This window comes from Rhamphochromis sp. 'chilingali' (genome assembly GCF_963969265.1).
Source record: "Rhamphochromis sp. 'chilingali' genome assembly, chromosome: 5".
Taxonomy (NCBI): Eukaryota; Metazoa; Chordata; class Actinopteri; order Cichliformes; family Cichlidae; genus Rhamphochromis; species Rhamphochromis sp. 'chilingali'.
This window is the reverse complement of record NC_137932.1, coordinates 7,423,333-7,443,656: the sequence shown is the minus strand read 5'-3', so window position 1 is coordinate 7,443,656 and position 20,324 is coordinate 7,423,333. Positions and strand designations below refer to the sequence as shown.

General features: G+C 38.4%; 1 protein-coding gene across 1 annotated transcript; it reads right to left on the bottom strand.

Annotated features, from left to right (window-relative positions):
* Nucleotides 1-2,716: 2,716 nt before the first annotated feature.
* tmem63a (transmembrane protein 63A) lies at nt 2,717-20,056 on the bottom strand. The gene is made up of 24 exons (XM_080882463.1): nt 19,752-20,056; nt 16,724-16,811; nt 15,106-15,282; nt 14,837-14,916; nt 14,634-14,712; nt 14,062-14,099; nt 13,788-13,930; nt 13,463-13,514; nt 13,243-13,351; nt 13,000-13,070; nt 12,810-12,890; nt 12,231-12,348; nt 10,225-10,358; nt 9,536-9,679; nt 8,589-8,742; nt 8,399-8,505; nt 8,213-8,299; nt 7,786-7,851; nt 7,237-7,399; nt 6,983-7,088; nt 6,698-6,865; nt 5,017-5,132; nt 4,877-4,927; nt 2,717-4,355 (listed from the first exon to the last, which is right to left on the bottom strand). Exons 3-24 carry the CDS (start codon nt 15,256-15,258, stop codon nt 4,194-4,196), a joined length of 2,382 nt encoding a protein of 793 aa, XP_080738589.1. The 5' UTR covers nt 15,259-15,282; nt 16,724-16,811; nt 19,752-20,056; the 3' UTR covers nt 2,717-4,193.
* Between the last annotated feature and the right edge of the window lie 268 nt (nt 20,057-20,324).

The following is a 20,324-nucleotide window of genomic DNA, read 5'->3' as shown; positions in this document are numbered from 1 at the left end:
AGCGGCCTGCTTCTGTGCTTGTCCTGCTGCTCTGGGAAACTCACCTCCCAGGCGACCAGCGTTGCCATGGCACTAATCCTGACGGACAAAAGATAGGAGTGCCACAGAGCATGATGCTTCCAGGGGTTCTCATTGGTTGGCACCATCCCACGAGATGTTGTGATTGGCCAGAACTGTGTTTATATACAAATTGCAGCAGTCAGAGGTCACTTCCATCGATCTTGGTGGTGACATGAAGGAAATCTGACCCCAAACCCTCAAAACACTAAATGGGCTTAATTCTTATTTGATACACACACACATACATCCACACACCCGAACACACAGAGCGGCTCTTTCTTAACTTCAGTGTCCTGGGAGTGCACAATTAACTGAATACTGAGAGAGAGGGAGGGAAGTGACATAATAGCATCTGTGGTACACAAAAGCACAGACGTCAACAATACTAAGAATGCATTTAGGGCACTGAGTTCAACGCTTTACACACCTATACAAAACAGCCAGAGAGGGTTTGGATTAACAGTGGATAAATTGTATTGTGTATGCAAGTACTAGCTAAGTCTCTGCTCTTTCATTTGATGAGGGGCCCCAAGAATCTACTCAAACACAGTAATTACTATAATCAATAGGCTTACCCACTCTCCTTAAATTTGCTTATTCTTTTTCTTATATACTTGAGAGTGATATCAAAGTTCCTAAGTCTTGGCAAGACAGCTAAAATAATCTCATTTTAATGCCAGTTAAAATAAAATAGTATTTCTTGTCATCCAGATAATTTCTGAACGATCCTTATTAACTGCTTAAATGGTTCCACTAAGCCACCATCCCAGCTGGTACTAATAGAAGCTGTTTAGCTGTTTACTAGCAAACCTTGAGGGCTATTTAAAGCTGGTTGGCTAAACATAGAAAAAAAAAAAAAAAAAACAGTGTAAGGACAGACACACGGTAATGCGCAGACACAGCATAAGTTTCCAATAATAAGTGAAAAAAAGAGGAATATTTGCCCAGGTTTAAATGAAGCATTTCTCCTAAAGACATTATTATTTTCCCAGAAATTTGTACCAAATGACACAACTGGTTTCCAAGAAAAGTCTTGGTAACTGTTAGGAAATAAATTAGAAAATTACAGCCATATAAATAAAGCTTTAGCAAACAAATTTTTGTGATCAAAACTATATTTTTTCCACATTTCTCTTTATGCGCAGTGTATGAATTCAATACTCAAAGGAGAAAGAAAATGAGAATAAGAGAATATGTGACTATCCAAGTGAATTCCTTGCATGTGAAATGCCACAAACGACTCCCAAGATTGCATGTGACTGGATCAAACTTCAGACTTTCACACACCCATGACATAAAGTCGAGCACAATGTGGGCCAAAGCAAGAGCCAATGAGTTTGTGGCGTTTTTAACATCGGGTCAGAGTTTGGTGTGTGGTTTTGGAAACTTGTACTGTACACTGTAGTTCTGGCTGCAGCTCAGAGCTCCTTCCCAGGCTCCTGCAGCCTTTAACATCAACATTATTGCCGCTCCACTGAGCTAGCAGAAGGCAAGTTTCTCCAGCAGCGACCATGCATTACATGTTCAAAGCACAGAGGATATATCAGGTGTCTAATATCAAAATCTAATCTTATTTCACCAGCTCATCTTTGGAGCCACATGAGGATATGTGCAAGTTATTAGTTCCCCTGCATCCTGACCCTCTACAGCTTTTCTCATGTGACTTTCTCCAAGTTTTTCAGATCAGTTTCCAAATCTCTTTGCGTGAGACTCAGGCAGGTTTCCCCCTTTTCCTTCTCACTATTAGCTTTTCATTAAAAAGGTTACACTGAAAATTGTGTTATGACTTTAAGCATACTGGAGATCGAATAATACTAAGAACAGAACTTTATTGCTTAATCACTTTCACACAATACTAACACTTGAGAAAGGGTAAACATGTGAGAGGCTGTTTTGTAATACTTAATCTTTGTCAGACATTGGGGTAAAGCACAGTCAGTAACCTTTGTGCTCAGTGCTTACAAAATTTATATTGCTCAGGGGGAGTTTTTTAAAAAAATATTTCTTCATTTCTTTTTTTTATCATCTGGTACCTTCACTTAAGTAGCTGATGTATAAAGCTTCCAAGTAAATGCATGCACATTTATACTGGATTCTTGGGCCAGGATGTACGAGGACATAGTTGTCCCAAACCTCTTCAATAGTTACTCTTCCTGAACAGATTTTTTGTTCTTCAAGAGCTACTGCAAGGCTCCGTTAGTCTGCGCTGATATTCGTCTGGCAGGTCCGTACGTCTCCTTTCACCACAGCTACTAGATGCTTAGCACTTCATTACCCATATTTAACAACTACGGCACCCTAAAAGCCTTTTATTTGACAACAGTGGTCTTTCTCAGCTGAGGCAGGTACCCGTGGTGAGAAAGGGGAAAAGGTCAAGAAGAAGAGAAAGGGAACAGAAAAGGAGACAATAGCGAGGGATCAGGTGAGGAGGTGGAGCTGCTGGAATAGTTACCCAGTAAACTGGCTCATACCGATGTCAGAGTAAGTTAGAAATCCTTTATGTAGCATTGTGCATTACTGCTCTATGAATATTTCAGAGATCACACAAACCCACTGCAGCTCAACAGTGCCCCCCAATGACAAAACAGACTTATGAACGTTAATGTGTTGCCAATAACTGCATGATCTGAGAACATGTTATCTATTATAACTCCAAAGAATCAACACTCTGTTTACCCGCCACTGAACAAGTTTTCTTTAATAATTTGTTTCTTTGTTAAATGCTTAATTTAAGCTGCAAAAGATACATTTGACGCAGATAAACATTGACCTGTTTATAACATTCATTAAGTAATGCTTCAGAAATTTTACCTGACCTTAGACAACATTGTATATGACACCAACAATCAAAACATTGTTTTGGTTTCCACCTCCTGTAGAACTGATTGTATTACAAAAAGCAAAAACTGATTTTTTTTAGTAAACACAAGAAAGATACAAAAAAGTGCAATATTAAGGAGACCCTTGGCAGGTGCTCTGGCAATAATCAGCAATCAATCCCTTTGGCATTTGTAAATCAGTATGTGTGAGAAATTAATTCTGGTGTTCCTTTGCAAACATTATGACTCATATTCATTTGTTCATGTCTTCCCCCTTCCCCCCTCATTTTGTTCCTTAACATATCTACATCAATTAATGCCCATCTAGTAGATGGTTTGCCATGGTTTTAAACAAAGAATGAGCAGCTGCCTCAAATAAATCTAAATGCTCATTGCCCACCATCATATTCCAGCCAGAGCCAATAATGCTAACCGTCAGTCTAAAATGTCTCAGCTCTGAGTAAACCACGCCAAATATTCTGCTGCTGGCTGCAAGGGTGAACAAAGACCCTGAAGATTTCTTGCTTTTTTGGTAAAAAGGTTTGTACATTAGCACGTTTGCTACCCTTTTTCTTCGTGTACTCATACAGCAAAGATTTCCAGTAAAGTGTTCTCATTACAATATTTCCCGGTTTCTGTTTTCAAACAAACATGAAATAATGACTCAAAGGCAGCCTGGTGTAATGCAAACCAGCTGCCACTCCAAAGCCTTTTTAACCTGCTGCCCAGATGTTAATACAGCTGTGACGTCACCTGAGAATCAAACCAGTTAGAAAGGTGACAGCGATGTATAAAATGCTCCTTTTAAACTTTTTTTTCTTTAGTTGCCTCCCTCATGCCAGCTGACCGGGCTTTTCAGGAGGGGAGAATTAAAGAGAAAAGCTCAGGAGTGTTTGAGAAAGCTCCTGCAATTTACACTTGAGGTGTATTGAAACATTAAACCATATAAAGCTATCCCAGTGGACCCCATAAGCTTGTGAAATGAGCATAATAACAACTGACATGACATGGTGAGTTGGTCCTTATCAATTGGTTGTGCTTTATGACAGATAATATTAAAATCTTGTTTCCTATGTATACTGGTCAAACGTATTCTCTAGATATCCAATAAAAGTCCCACCCATAAATAGTAATTTTTAAAATGAACAACACATTTTCCCTGAAACCATAAACTTATCTCACAGAAGAAATTAAATAAGTTACCACTTTGTAACATCGTAGGTGCTGATCTATGAAGGTTTCTGGACTCAACGGGACTGTCTGTAAAACCTCGAAGAAGCAAATTTATGATCAAGACAAAGGATCATCTTGACTTCAAGGGTTCAAATCACTGTTGGATTCTTCCATGTTTTTGTCTACTGGTGTGAAGCTGCAGGCTGCAGTGTCATCAAGAGACCCATAAGATTGCGGAGCTTGATCATCATTTTGTGGGATGCTGGCAGGTGATTTAGGGTTGAGTACTCTGGGAAGGTAAACCTGTTAACGTACAGCCAAGACAAAATGGATGAGCAGTGAAAACAAAAGAAAAGCGTGTTTCTCTATACTGATTTTTGTAAATTCTTAACTCTATGTGATGTGATTCATGCAATGCTGAAAGTGGTGGCCAAAGTATGACCTTGTGAAGACAGAAAGGAAAGATACAGCTTCGAAAAAACAAAACTGGAGTCAGCTTTGAACATAAGTGCAGAAACTACTAATAAGGCTCAAAGTTCACGACTTGAACAACCCTCGGGATCCACTGGGTAGACTTCCATTTTAGCTCTCTCGGGTCTATAATCCTCCAATTTTTTGTGTTATTTAAGTGCAGTTGCATTTTCTGTGGCAGCTGAAGCCAAAGTAATTCATCATTATGTTAGTCATTGCTTATTAATGACTAACAGGACAAATGACAAATAGGGCAAATGAATGGACATGCAGGTTGACGTAAGTTCAGGTCCCTCTTAAATATGCCTGAGCTTTAGTTATAATGTGGACATTTTAAAGAACAAATACAGTACCGAAGTGCTTTCGTCCACGCCCTCTCCTGGATCCTCGTCCTCGTCCTTGACCTGAGAGAGAACGCAAACACATTGAGCACTGATTGTGCAGGACGACATAGAAACAACAGAGTACTGATCACGCACAAGAAAATACTCACCACATAGTTGAGTGGACTGAGGTACTTGAAAAAGCCAAAGCAGGTATAGCTGAGGGAGATGATGATGGTGATACACAGGACCACCAAAGTAAACAGAGATGTGGGTGCCCAGAAACCTGAAACATTGCATGCACACACAAACACAATTTCTACGGAGCCCCTCTGATGACATGGTCCAAAAAATAAATAAATTGTGGCCACAAAATACTACTTCGTGGGCACGAAATGAGTATAATGTGCCCACGAAATACTTATTTGTGCCCACGAAATACTTATTTGTGCCCACGAAATACTTATTTGTGCCCACGAAATACTTATTTGTGCCCACGAAATACTATTTCGAGGGCACGAAATGCTAATTTGTGGGCACGAAACACTTGACCAATACCCGTGATCCTTCCCAGGCCCTTACAGTTGGTTGACAATAAAATCTATCCCGGCGTCCAGGTCGTACTTATGTCTGTAAAGCAACTTGGCTCTCAATATCCTGTTTAAATGTCTTTCCGTAATAATGGTTCCTTGCATTGCAGGCTTTTCAAAATGCATTTGTAGCTCATTCCCAGCCTAAAATAAAACTCAATCATACTGTCTCTGTCCATGGTGTATAGGTGTAGCCTACTCTTATGCTTATGTCTCTACGCAGCTGTCCAGGAATTGTATCAATATGATGTTCGCATCTTATCTATTTCGTTGCCACAAATGTGTAATTCGTTGCCACGTTATACCCGATTCGTGCCCACAAATTAGCATTTCGTGGGCACGAAGTAGAATTTTGTGGCCACAATTTATTTATTTTTTGGACCATGTCATCAGAGGGGCTCTGTAGATTTCAGATACAGGTATGGAAAACTTTAATTCATAGCTGACAGGGGGGAGGGGGGTGCCTTTGGGTTGAAATAACCGTTCAATACTGAAGACGTGGACTCAAGTAAGCATTAAGTGTGAATGTATAATTTATCATTAAAAACAGATGAGGCAAATCAATTTGTGTAATTTTCATTTTATCTTCAAAATAAGCTTGTCCTGTATTTTTGGCTGCATTTGGCTTATCTTGAACTACAACTACGCAGAGCTAGTCTTCTGATGCTTGAAGTAGCAGTTTTTCCCCCAAAAATAACATTTTAAAAACTCAGTAGCAATGTCTCTCTGCAGAAATCATGACTCAGCTACTCAATAAAATATCCATAAACCTTTTTGTGAGCTCAAACTACTCAAAACAACTTAAAGAAGCGAACTAGCACCGTAGTGATAAAACTGTGACTCTCACAGCAAAACAATGTAGACAGGACATCAAAGGTCAGAGGAAAAGCGTGTACATTTGACTCTGAGATAAAATGTCCCTCAAGCATTATTGGCCATGTTTAGGGTTAAACACAATGGATAATTTGTGTTGCAGAATTTTAAAAGTGGCAGTCAGTGCCGCCTCACAGCAAGGAGGTTTTGAGTCATCTATGCCTGGCTAGCTAGCACGCCAGAGTCCAAAGACATGCACATCAGATAGCATGTTTATGAGGATTAAAAATTGGCAGTTTGTATGGATATGAATTAAAATGGTATGGTATTCTACTTCTCTGTATTCTATCATCTAGTGTCTGCTGGGACAGAGTCTGCCTCTCGTGACTCTTTGATAATTTGAGAAACCCTTATGAAAAAGGATGAAAAAGGATAGATTATTTCTCACCCATTCTGAGGGCAGAAAAGAAGTAAAGCCATATTAGGCAGATGATGGGTGCGCCCAGAGCTTGATTCACAGCCTCCAGGTGAACTTGGCGGTCTAGGCGAGCAGACAGGTAAACAAAGCACAGGTTGTATCTGTCCACCAGGTACTTCAGGACCATGTAGATGAGACCTGATACAGTCAGAAAAGAGGCGATTAAAAACTGAAAAGTCAACAGACTATTAGATAATAAAGAAAAAAACAACAACAACAAACATCTAGCGGAGCAACACTTGTGTAGTTACTCACCAAAAGGCACTATTACAGGACAAATGATGCTGTAAGCCAGGATAACCGTAAATAAACAAAGAATCCAGCCGTACATGGCTCCGTATTCAAACTCATATGCCTGATTCTGTAACACGATGTTGACAAGTTATTCACCTTCTAAATACGAAGGGGAGAATCAGAAAGATATTCACAAACAATATATTCTCTAACAGTTGTAGATTTATGACAGAATGAAATTAGAGCAAAGTATAACAGTTAAAGCCACTACAAACCTCTTTGACATATTTCCTTTCAGCAGCAGAGCGAGCAATCATCAAACGAATGACGTAAAGCAGTAACCCTGGCAACCGCAACAACTCCATCGCAGAGCCCACGAGGGCTGCTGCAATTACGTAGTTGACAAAAAATGCCCCTTGGTCAGGTAAAAACACACACCTGGTGTAATCAAACCAGAGACCACCAAAAGAGAAGAACAGGGCAAAACGTTAATTTCGGTAAATAAATAGTTTGTCCAGGATCATAAGAAGCTATATTTAAAAACATTTACCCATTTTGTATGATATTACACTATTACACTGTCTAAGCATGTCAGCTTCAATCAAACCATTATAATCTCAGAAAAGCATCTAGCTGTAAATAAAACAACCAACAATCATACTTTAAATGTAAAATTTATATTCTAAATCAATGTAAAGAACACAGTACAAAATAATCTTAAAAACAGGCAAGTTATTAATATGTTAGTAAAGCTTGTATTATATAATATCAAAGAAATGATGACTTAATCTCAACTCTATTAACTTTCAAGATAGCTCACTTACTCAAATCTCACTGTCCCATCGGAGAGAAATTTTTTGTCAAATAGCCATTGGAAGAACACAGCAAGACTAAACAAAAACACAGAAAGTTAGCCAAGCTTTCTTGGCTACATGTACCGACACCATTAAACATCTCTACACTTGGGGGAATTTTTATTTTACTGAGCAAACTACATATGAACATAAAAAGGATTTATTTCATGCAAAGCATTTACACTTGGCTGTGGCGACTGAGCTTGGATAGTTTTTGTCAGCGAGTCTTATGAAATGTAGGCCAACAGTGAGTTATGGCTTCTGATACATGGAAGTGTTTGAGTTCCTCCATTTCTTGCTGTATGCGACATACTGAGAAGTAGTTTCAGTGAATAGACAATAAACCTAGTTTTTTTGTAAACTGGTGCTTATTCAAACTGGCAGTAATAAAAATTACCTGGTGAGTCCTAGCGAGGGGAGGAGGAGTACCATGAAGAGCAGAAAAAAGTACAGCTTGCGCATCATGCTCAGCTGCTCGCTGGACCTGAGACACAGATGGCAGCGGAATAAAACAAATTACCTCTGAAACCAATCAGTACACTACTGCTCTGTGTGTGTGTGTGTTTGTTTGTGTCCTTTCTACCTGCTCCAGTGTGCCTCTCCTAGTGTAGAATAGTACACTATTGTAGGAAGCAGGGCAGAGAAGGCCCACAGCAGGAACGTGGGGAAGAACTGACTGATGATGGGGCTCTAGGGCAAAAAACAAACAAAACAACCTTTAGACTTGCTGCAAACCTGTGATGGTTAACTGTGTTTGCATGTGCAAGTCTCACATTAAGAGCGTTGATGGGCTTGGTCACGTTGAACTTATCCATGGTGTTGATAATGATAGTGGGGGTCGTGAATAAGGTCAGCAGGATGAAAAGGAATAAATTTAGCGCTACATAGCGCGCGTACCATGAAAAACCCTGCACTGAGAGATTTTCCCTATGGGTTAGGAAAAACGTGAAAAACAGAAATAACAGGAGAGTTACATACAAAGAGACACTGCAAAGAAAAGGCTGGTGTGCACCGTGAATACTTCCTCATAAATGTCTCCTGTTTCTGATGTGAACAGTATACATTAAGAATACAAATGTTGTGTGCTTGCTTTCTCAAAAAAGATTAAATTACTACGCCGATAAAATGTGACAGCAAACGCGCTCTAGTGTGAACCCTCAAAGCGGCCCACATGCGCAAAAGAAGACCATTCAAACAGCAGTCGCTTTCTAAAACATCAGATATGTATCGGATTCAGTACCACATACGAAAGTGACCCAGATCAGATTTGAAAATATCGCATTTGTGCTGTTCACACGGTCATACCATGATTGGATATGGGTCGCAAAGGGTCGAAAAAAGTCAGATTTGATGCACTTTCGCCTGCAGTGTGAACGTAGCCTATGTGCAGAGTATAGGTTTTGATGTTAGTACAGGCAGAACTTAGATGCTCAAATTGTAAAATTCTGGGCTGACACAAATAAAGGTACTTTTGACTGCTCCCTTTTTTCTAAATGTTGCCACAGTTTGGAGTGAAAGATAATAAACCAGATAACTTTGCTACATTCCACAAATACTAATGCTTACTAACAATTTTGCCAGAGTCAATGTATTTTTTTGTATTATTATTTTGTTATTGTTGCCACTTAGTCCATCTACATAGATAAATTAGTTTATGAGTAAAATTCTATGGAGTGCATGGGGAGCATACAGTGTGAAAGGTTAGTGTTTCAGATCTTACCAGTAAACATTCCTTGTATATGGTGCAAACCCGACGCGCCACTTGTTCACTTTCAGACTTTGGCTTTTGGATGACGGCTGGCGCTGCGCTCCACAACAGCTGCTCATGGTACCACACTTGACTGCATTGAAGTCTTTCAGAATTCTGCAGCAGGTAAATGATAACTTTTAACGATTAACGTTTGCATTAGCTTTCAGAAAAATTGCCACGAGGCATTTTCCCATTAAACGTCAACAGAATAAGAAATCTGATGACAACGCAATTAAGAGATCATGGTCCTCATCAGGGAAGAGGATAAACCACACAGAATATTGCTGCTTACAGAAAAACACTGACACACTTGGCATGCCAATGTTGGTTACACTGTCAAAGCATGTTGCTCTTACAAAAATAAAAATAATGGAAACAGCAGTCAGTCACCAAATGAGTTACAATGCAGTTGGACCCATTACATACAAAAGTAGCACATACTGTACAGCAAGTAATGATAGTACAGATAGTAAGAACACTTAAGTCACCGTCAGTGACAACCCCAACTGTAACACTAACCCTAGGCTATTAAAATATGTATGTAATTATGCATTTTTTGTAAATTTGTTAATTTGGAAATAATCTGACACAGGGCAGAGTTAAGGTTAGGGTTACCACTTATGACTATTTGGACCTCAAAAGGTTACACTAATACTCACAATTTGGCCATGGCCTCAGTCTGTAAGGTGACAAAAGCAATCCCTAGGGGGTAGTGTGGTGCTATTTCTGCCTCTTGTCTCACCTCTTCCAGCAGTAACCTTTCTTTAGCATGGTAATGCTCTATGGCGTCAACCTGAGAAGACACAAACACAGAAAATATTATTTTAATAGACAGTACACGTTTTCTGAATCAGTTTCATTTTCAGATTTAGCACTCTGCAGTGTAGATCTTTAATTATATTTCGAAGATTAAGCTAAAAGCTCACCAACTACTTTAAATGCTTTATGGATCTTGTTCTGCATAGCATTGAAACTGAACATTTAAACATATTCCCTTAAAAAAAATCCTCTTTTGTCTTATCATTTTCTAATAACATTTAATTTTACGATACTGGAATACAAAGCAGCAGATAATACATTTCTGAAAGCGCTGTAACTAGATTTAAGCAAGTGTTTCCTCCATTATTTCTTCAATATTATGTGCAAACACAATGCAAACCATCTAAACTCTACTCCTACAAAGGTTGATTGTCTTGTTAATAGTGTTAAAGCCTCACTGCAAACGACCCTGGAAACTGTGGCTTAAAAAGGAAGGCAACAAATCAAGGATATTTAACTCCCTGGTATAACTCACAAACAAGCACCATGAAGCAAATAACTCAAAAATGAGAGAGAATATTGAGTTGTACACACTTAAAACACAACAAAACAAACAAACAAACAAACAAACAAACAAACACACACAAAACCCCAACAACATTCTATGAACAAGTATGAACTGTTGCAACCAGACAGATGGCCAATGAGTGGTTAGAGCTCTGTTGAGCCAAACATTCCTTTAACCATTAGAACTTTAAAAAAATTCATCATTAAGGATAGCAACTCGAATAACTGCTGATATTTACTGTGACTTTCTCTCCCACTGATCTGAGTTAACTTGAATAAATGCTTCCTCTAAACCATTAAGGTCCCTTTTAGCCCACATTCTTACAAGACTGCTCAAAGTAGTTTCACCATTAATTAGTGATTCATTTTTAAATATGATTCATCTATCTTTATTAAGAGATTACATACCACAGGCTTTTAGGGTGGCAGTAATTAAATCTTTACTTAAAAAGTAGTCACTTGATCCAACTGTCCTAGCTGATTATAGATTTCTAATCTTCCTTTTATCTCAGGAATTCTTAAAAGAGCAGCTGTAAAACAGATAACTGATCACTTGCAAACAAATGTTTATTTGAACAGTTTCAGTCAGGACTGAGAACTCATAACAGTACAGAAAGTCTTAGTGAAGGTCTCACATGGTCTTCTTGCATCCACTGACTGTGTATTAATTTCTGTACAGTTCCAGCGAGACTTCAGTGAAGAGTTAAACACCGTTAACTATAATATTTTACTATAGAGATTAGAACCTGCCGGAGGTATTTAAGATACTATGCTGCAGTGATTTGAATCATATCTATGTGATAGCTAGTTAATCCAAGTTGTGCAGCTGTTTACATTAGTCAAAAGTCAAAGTCAACTTTATTGTCAATTCTGCCACATGTACAGGACATACAGAGAATAGAAACTTCGTTACTCTCAATCCCTAGATAAAATAGAAAATGAACATTTAAATATAAGAGTGATTAAAAATGCAAGTAAAATATTTTAAAGTAAAAAAAATTAAATAATATAATACAATTTTACATATAACAAGAAAGCTATACAATATACAATATAAGGGTAAATGACATTGAGTGCAAATTATATGTTTCCCTTGGGTAAATGATTAAAATATTATTTAAAAAATACTGCATACATTTTCAGTGCAATGCAGATGATACCCAGCTTTATTTCTTCATGATATAAATTAACTAGTTAAACTACTATGTCTTAAAGATATAAAGACCCAAATGTCCTCTAATTTCCTACTTTCGTACACAACTGTAATTGTGAGCTGGCGCTATATACATAATACTGAACTTAAAATGGTGCAGAACTCTGATCATCTGGCCTGGCTCACCTTCACACAGCTGACGCAGCAACATAAGTAGCCACACATACGGGGGGTGATGAACACACGTTGTCCTTTTTTCCGTAGGACATGCTCATAGTAGCACAGGTTTTTCCCAGCACGTATCCTGAGATGAAAAAAACCCACAACAACAAGAACAACAAAAAGACAAACTCAAAAACCAATAAAAAAAACAAACAAAAACAAAAACAAAAACAAAAAAAAAACACAGAAGTGATTGACACTACTTGACAACTATGTGTACATAAAAAAACCCGGTCACACTTCCTAATGCTTGAATTTGCATAAAAGTCGCCAATGCTCTGCTGACTGACTGCTGCTCTGCCTACTTTCTGTGAAATTAACATCAGCACAAAATCTGTGCACCATGAGCTTCATGACCTGGGTTGCTATGGCTGAGCAGCTCTTGTAGCTGTAATGTGTAGGCGGTCTGCTACTTTTGTAAAAAGTTGAATATGCTCTACAAGATAGTGTTTGAAAACATTTTGAGGTTAGAAAAACAAATGTGAAACTGTCACACATTTGAACTTACTGATAAAGTATAAAATACACACATGATTTTCTTACCTTTCCTTATCAAGGTACATGAGCTTGGTCACATTATACGCCAAGGTGACAGCACACACTTGACAGGAAGGGTATGCCTCTCTTTAAACAAACACAGTTGGTTACAATTACTTGTCTCCATGCTCAAGACAAAATGTGAACAAAACCAGAATTTCATTATAATTTTTATTATACAATTCTGTTTACTCACACAAAATGGGTCTTTACATCTTCTGCTGTTACTTCTTTGGGGAGGGAACACACAAACAACGTGTTTCTGGCCTAGGAAAAGAAAATCAGAAGGGGAACTTAACACTTCTCACAGAAAAATGCAATCCAATGTAAAAGGATAGTGGGAAACTAACATCCCAGCCATGTATTATCATAAATTTACATCAAATAGCATCCAGTCTAGTCTGAGTACTCTAGTCTACTCCGGTGCTCTGACACTCACTATCTCTCTGCGCGTGCCCTTCATTTGTGACACGTGACGCTGCAGCAGCAGAGCCGTCAGGATCAGGTAGATAACTGCAAATACTGTGTGTAGCCATAACAGGTTGTTTCTACAAGAAAATACCAGAAGGACAGTTATTCAAAGTAGACAATAAAGACAAGAAAATACCATCCTACGGTATCAGGGTTTGTTCAAACGTCATAATTTATAAAGCAGTTACCCCTTTTTCAGATTTCCAATAGTTGTCTCTCCAAACTTCTGTTTGTCAATATCTGAAAGAAATAAAACCTTTTTTTTTTAAATTAGCAAAAATATGAATAGACACATATCACAGAACAATGAATTTAACCTTTAAAAAAATGGCTTAAAAACATGCTTAATGGTCTGTGGGTACAAATCACTGATTATGAAGTGGACAGCTCAGCTCCTGAGTTCTTGTTGCTTGACTCACGCCTGACCTTTAATCAGTAAATTTTTTAACTTCAGCCGTTAAGCTGATTTTTTTTCTTGAAACACAAGAGTGAAGGGTATACTTTGAAACTTACTCAGAAGGCCTCCAGTCATGTTGACAGGTAGTATGACACCGATGGACAAGACGGTGAGAATCACCAGCAGGTAAATCAAATGTCGCTCGTATGACAGGTAGTGAACAGCATCCATGCCACACTTGGCTTTTATCTTTTCATCACTGCGACATAAGCATACAAATACAAAATCACACCTCACATATTCTGCCTCATTGTTGAAAGGATGACAAAGTAGGTTTTTGGAGTGAAACAATGATTAAAACAGGAAAAAAAAAAAAAGAAAAACACTCACTCTATTGTGAATAAATACCACAGCCAAGAGCAGAATCCCTGAACAAAAAGAGAGATCTGTTATTGCTCTAAAATACCCAAAGAAGACCTGCGTAAAGCCCTTTGTCACCTTTCAAAAACACGCTGAGACTAAAACCAACTTCCTACAATTGCAAGTCATGGTCACGGAATCAAAAAGGGCATAAGTGTTAGCAAAGCACATTATATTGATATCTTTGAGCAACCAACATTCCAGTGGATTAAAACTGTCTGCCTGCAATGCTATTAGGTATATGCAGTCAAATGTATTAAGTGAAGCCTGTGAACCAGTTTAGGTGAGGAACTTGAGCTCACTTCATATCCCAAACACACATCCTAATTTGATGGTTTGTTTATGTTTTAGTGGTTTTCATGCATTTTCAAAAGAAGGTAGTGTTTAAAAAAAACCAAACAAAAAAAATCTGTTTTTTGATCATTACTACATCGAGTATTAACTGAAGTCAGTTTAACTTAACGATACCATTTATCTTTATCAGTACAACCACCGTTTTATGCTTTATTAATTCTCATTTTTAGTGGCATTCTTTTACATACCGTGTCATAATCTGGTTCCTCCATGTTGGACTCAGTGGATGACTTACGTCCATAGCGGCGGCGTGATGAGCCAGTGAACCTGATATACAAAGCGGCTGTGTCAAAGACTAATGCAGATTCAGTTTACAATTTCAAAATCTAGATTCTGGGTAGTATGTGCACCACATGTCCTTCTGCTTAGATTATGCTCAAACTTAACTGACCCGTCATCGTCTGCGACCAAAGCTAAACGTCCGTAGTCCCAGAACTGTTTCCTGATAATCGTGAAGATGATCAGCAGAATCTGTGGATAGCAATACAACTGACCATTTATCACTATTATGTCTTAAATTGCTCTATTGGAAGAATTTACTTTTGCTTTTAAAACATTAAAAGGAAAGAATGTATTCACAAGACAAAGAACTGAGTTTTAAAGTATTTGTAATTATGTCTCCTTTTATCAGAAGCAGATCAGAAAGGGGCAGAAACAAACCACAAAGACAACGAAGTTGATTAGCAGGACAGCTGGCACTCCTCCAAATTTGAGTCCTTTTAGGACGGTGCTCTGTGTGGAGTTGAAGCAGACAGTGCCATCGCTACGGTTTGCAGGCAGGTGGGACTCTTGCTCCCACCACAGTGATTTCATTACTGGAGTGGACCAGCTGTCTCTCTGTAGAGAATAAAAGCACTGCACGATTAAAATGAGATCTCTCATAGTCACAGAAGTGGAAGACGTATTAACTCAACTACTGATGACTTGTGGGAGTACCACCATTAAGGCTTTAAACTGTGTGATCACAAACAAATCTCAAACCAATGGTCCCTGAGTGCTGACCTTTGAACAATGATTTCCCCGATTAGCAAACCTTTGAATAAGGGATGCAACATTTTCTTTGAAATTGCAACAATCAACCACCAATTACTGCTATTATTGAGAAACATGTTACAATAAAATAAATAAATAGTCATAATGTAATTAATTATTTAATTAAATTGTATTTTAACTTAATAATTAATTAAATTAATTATTTCATTATTTTTAATGACTGTATTTACTTTTTAGTAGTGGACATCAGGTCTTTTTAGATCACAAAAAAAAATGTAATTAATGTAATTCTACCGTTTTCATTTTTGTGTGGATTTCTGGCCAAACTTGAATGGTTAAATGAAGGAAACATATCTGAACACTGAAACACCAATAACTTCTCAGAGTCTAACTTTAAAAAAAAACAATTAAAATCCATTCTACACACCTAATAGTCACACAAAGCTGGGTTGTTAAGTCTTGTCACTCATGGCACAAACAATGATCGTGGATGAAAGGACAGAGGGCTGAGTGAGGCAGACAGGATTTTACTCAGAACTGTCAAAGTGGAGTCATACTTAGTGCTGTCAGGAGAGGAGCTGGAGGAGGGCCAGACAGTACTGCTGTACATACCATCTTTTGAGGAGCATTGGCAAACTGACAACACCTGAAGTCTATTATTGAGTAATGTGTAAGCAATGGCTCTGAGGTTGTAGGATTTGGTTTATGAACTGCCAAACAGGACACTAGGGGTGGGCGGTATAAACGGTATATAGTAGAAACCATATGAACGGTACTGCGATAGCGCATGTTAATGGTGTCATCATGGTAAATGGTAAGTGGACAGATTCTTATATAGCGTTTTTCTACTCTCCCGGAGTGCTCAAAGCGGCAACATGCCTCATTCACCCATTAGCCACCCACACAAGCACTTCTAAACACAAGTGCAAACTAAACTACATTCACACTCCAAAGAATGCATCAGTTAGTATCTTGCCCAAGGATACTTGGCATGCAGACTGGAGGAGCCAGGGATCGAACCACCAACCTTCCGATCAGTAGCTGATCTGCTCTACCACCTGAGCAACAGCCACCCACCATCAAGCCGGTCAAAAGGATTATGGTATGGTCAAAAACATTGCAGCGGCTGCAAGCAATATCATCTGCAAATTATGCTGAGCGACAGTAGTAGGGAGAAGATGAAGCACGTTTTGGAATATTAGGAAAGCCAAAAACTGTGCTTCTTCCATTTCCCTACCATTTATTCATTAATATTTAATGATGACACAGTATATTAATGACTAACCTCAGTATTGTGGATGGATTATCTCAGTTGTTCTCCTGACTGAAGTTTGGTCCATTTACAGCATCCTGCCATGTGATTGCATTTGTCCCTAAACATCAGGAACACTCTGGTTAACTTTTATCAAATGGAAAAAGGTTAGCGTTCATCATCCAGCTTCACTGTGTTTATGTTATGCTAACATAAATGTGTCGCTAGTGATCACATAACACATCATTATATACCAGCTAGCCCAACTTAGTAACCCTAAAAAAGACACTGCTGTTTAGTTTTCTGTCTTCATTTACTTTGGAAGTGATAGCAGAGCTGTACGTTTGAATTCTTTCAGAAATATCTCAGTCAGAACATGGTATATCACTTTTAGGTGGAAACTAGTGAGCTAACTTCCAGCTAACTTCTAAATTTAATAAATTCTGTTTTCATGGATGCCTGGATGTTAAACTTAATTGTTACACTGAACATTTTATTATAGATGAAATAATTTAGACAGTTTTTAACTCTCAGTGATGCCGCAGTGTTCGTTTGACTTTGGAACCTGAAGCCAACAGAGTTTTAAACCCAGAATACTTCGCGAGCTCCTGAGTATGGTAACTGTAATGCTCCGACAATCCATCAAGCGGTGCAGCTTGTTAGCCTAACAAAGTCATTCTAAAACATTTTTTGACAGATTTTTGACACTGTCGATTTTTGAGAATATTAAAGGATTTTAAGTGCGCCTTATAGTGCGGGAAATACGGTATACAGAAGAAAAGAATATATCGCAACATATATTGTTACCGCACATGCTTCAAATTATACCATGGATTTCAGGCCATATCACCCAGCCCTACAGGACACGTATGGTTTCAGCTGATTGAGGAAGGCTTGTGGCATTCTGTTTAAGGAAGTATCCTCTTAAGAGGGACATCAAGATCATGGTTTATCCTGACGGACTTCCTAATTTTGAATCTGTCTCGACTTATTGAACTGGCTATAATTAGGACCCATTACATTCAGATACTAGGTTGCCTAAGTCAAGCTGTGAACAGAGATATGCTGAAGAATTTTTTCAATTTTAATTCTACCTTCAGAGAGGACTCTTCCCCTCTCTGGTTTGCCTAGTTTCTGTTTGATTTAGATCAGAGGACTACCTGTCTTGTTGGTTGTGGGCAGAGTTGTCCTGTTTTCATGTTTCATGCTAAAAAACAATTTCAAATCAATTTCAGTACCATTTAAAATGAATTGATAAATACAGGAGATGTACAGTTTCATGCACTTTTAACATATATATAAATATTATAAAAATCAACAGGGTAAAAGAAGAAAATCTGTACCCTGCCTTCTGCTTCCTGAAGGATGGCCACAGGTTTAAGTCCTGCCGTCCACTTTTGTTTTGGAAGTAGTAAAATTACTGTACATTTCAGAAATCCTACTAAGTCAAAGATAAGACTCTAAAATTGAGGAAACTATTTAATATTTTTTAAGCAAAAGAGTCATAATATTAGCAAGAAAGGATCACTTAGCCTCCTTTGGGGCAATAAAATGTGGAAGCTGCAAATTCTCCGTCATTTTGAAATGAAAGTTAATGTTCTCTCTTAGCCCAACCCCCACAAAAGTGGCAGCACAATTAAAAACAATTTACAAGATGTCCTCTTGACAGTGCAGCAGGACTCAAACTGCATAAATGGTGTTTGATGTAAAAGTCTTAGAATTGTCCAGCCCGAGTAAAAGGAGGATATATGCTGGAAAAGCTGAAACCAGCAAATGTTTGCTAATAATCTAGCCATTTTCTTCTGCTCATCCAAATCAAGGTTTCAGTAGTATTTAAGCCTATGCCAGCTGTCACAGATACTGGTACGGGTCTGTCACATGGGTGAGACAGACAGCAATTTATGATCACATTCATGCCAAGAGCCAGCTCAGAAGCACCAACCTAAGAGGCATGTGTTTGGACTGTGGGAGAAAGCTGTAGTACCCAGTAAGAAGGAACCTTGCTATGGAGCACTACATTAGTTGCTATTTGACTTAATGACCTAATTAGTTAATTGATTATCAGAGTTTTAAGTGAGCAATAGCAAACAAATAGGCCGTAGCGTTTCACAACTCTGCAACTTTCAGCATTTCAAAAGCAAGTTTCAAGTCTTGCGGCTCTAGATTAAATCAGAGGATATTCCAGATTAAGACACTTGAACCGTGTTGCGATAATCAGTTTTTGCTGTCTGTGCATGCATTGGCAGCTGCTAGTTATAACTCCGAGAAAAGCACTACAGAGATCTTATAACAGAAGTAAAAGTAGTAAGAGTGTAGTGTAGTAAATGCATAACTTTTGTATATCCAGCAGGGTCGTCTTTGTAGCTGTTCATATTAGATACAGTTGAATCTATCAACTGCTGTTAGGTAGGTGGTATTTTATACAATTACTTGTTCGTACTATGTGACTTTTTAGACTGCGAAACTAAGTACATGTGCGTTCCCCTCTGCTTGATTAACACTTGACAGCTTCCTGTAGTGTACTGCAGTCTGCTTTCTGAAATGCGTGCAGAAACCTGATAAGGTCTGTGGCTTTTTTTTGTCGTGTGAAGTAATACTGGTGATGTGTCATTTAGCCACTTAGCTCCATGTTAACTAACATTCATCTCTAGTGATCCACCTTCACTGAAACAGATGCGCCACGCTGAGTCACGCGGATCAAAACTGCAATATAGGCCACGAGTTAAGAACTTTACTCAACGCTAGCACAAAATAAATTTACGAGTAACAACATTCACAGTACAAAAGCGGGACAACGTTGTTTAGTCTTAATCTGACTGAGACATTTCTACAAGTAACACAAGGTGAAACAAGTGTCTCTGAAACAGCTGTTTGACAGTTTGACTGAACGCACACAAAGAGGCTATTGTTAAAGTAAAATGCCCAAGCTCAAAATTAAACAAACGCGTAGTGTAAACTGGTTAACCGAAGCAATGGTTACACCGAAATGAAGCAATGGTTAAAATAGTTAAAGAACGAAAGAGTTAGCTAGTGCTAATAAGGTAAACAAAACTTTGCTTACCTACTCAAAGTCACGAAGCTACGTCAACATCCGCTAAACAACTTGATTAACTTGTTCAGACAGGGTGTAGGCGTGGTTTCCAGATTATCCGCAAAGATTTGTGCTGAGTAGCCTTACCGGTATGTCAATGGGTTTGGGTTTTTTTTTCGTTTTATTTTGCGTGGAACAAAACTTCAATCTACTTTAAATAACTGAAGTCTGGTAAAACTTCGCCCCTCTCCCGTCTCTGCCCTCCTTTAATGAACTGAGTATGCGCAGACGCAGCAGAAGCTTTCTTGCGCTCGGGGTCCTGTCATTCCTTCAAACTGCAGGGAAGCAAGTAGTAGACAGGAAGATCCGCTTACTGCAGACTTTCAAACCACATGCGTAAATATCTGGAGGGACTACATTTTTGAAAATATCTGAACTGGTGAAACATGACAGTAATGTGAGAAAGCAATGTCACAGAGAAAGTGAAAACACCCCCTAAAACTGGGAAGTATTTATACCACGTCTTTTAGTATTGACTAATGGTAACATTATTTTTTGAACCGTGATTCAGAAAACAGCATGCATAGGTAATGAGGTTTAAGT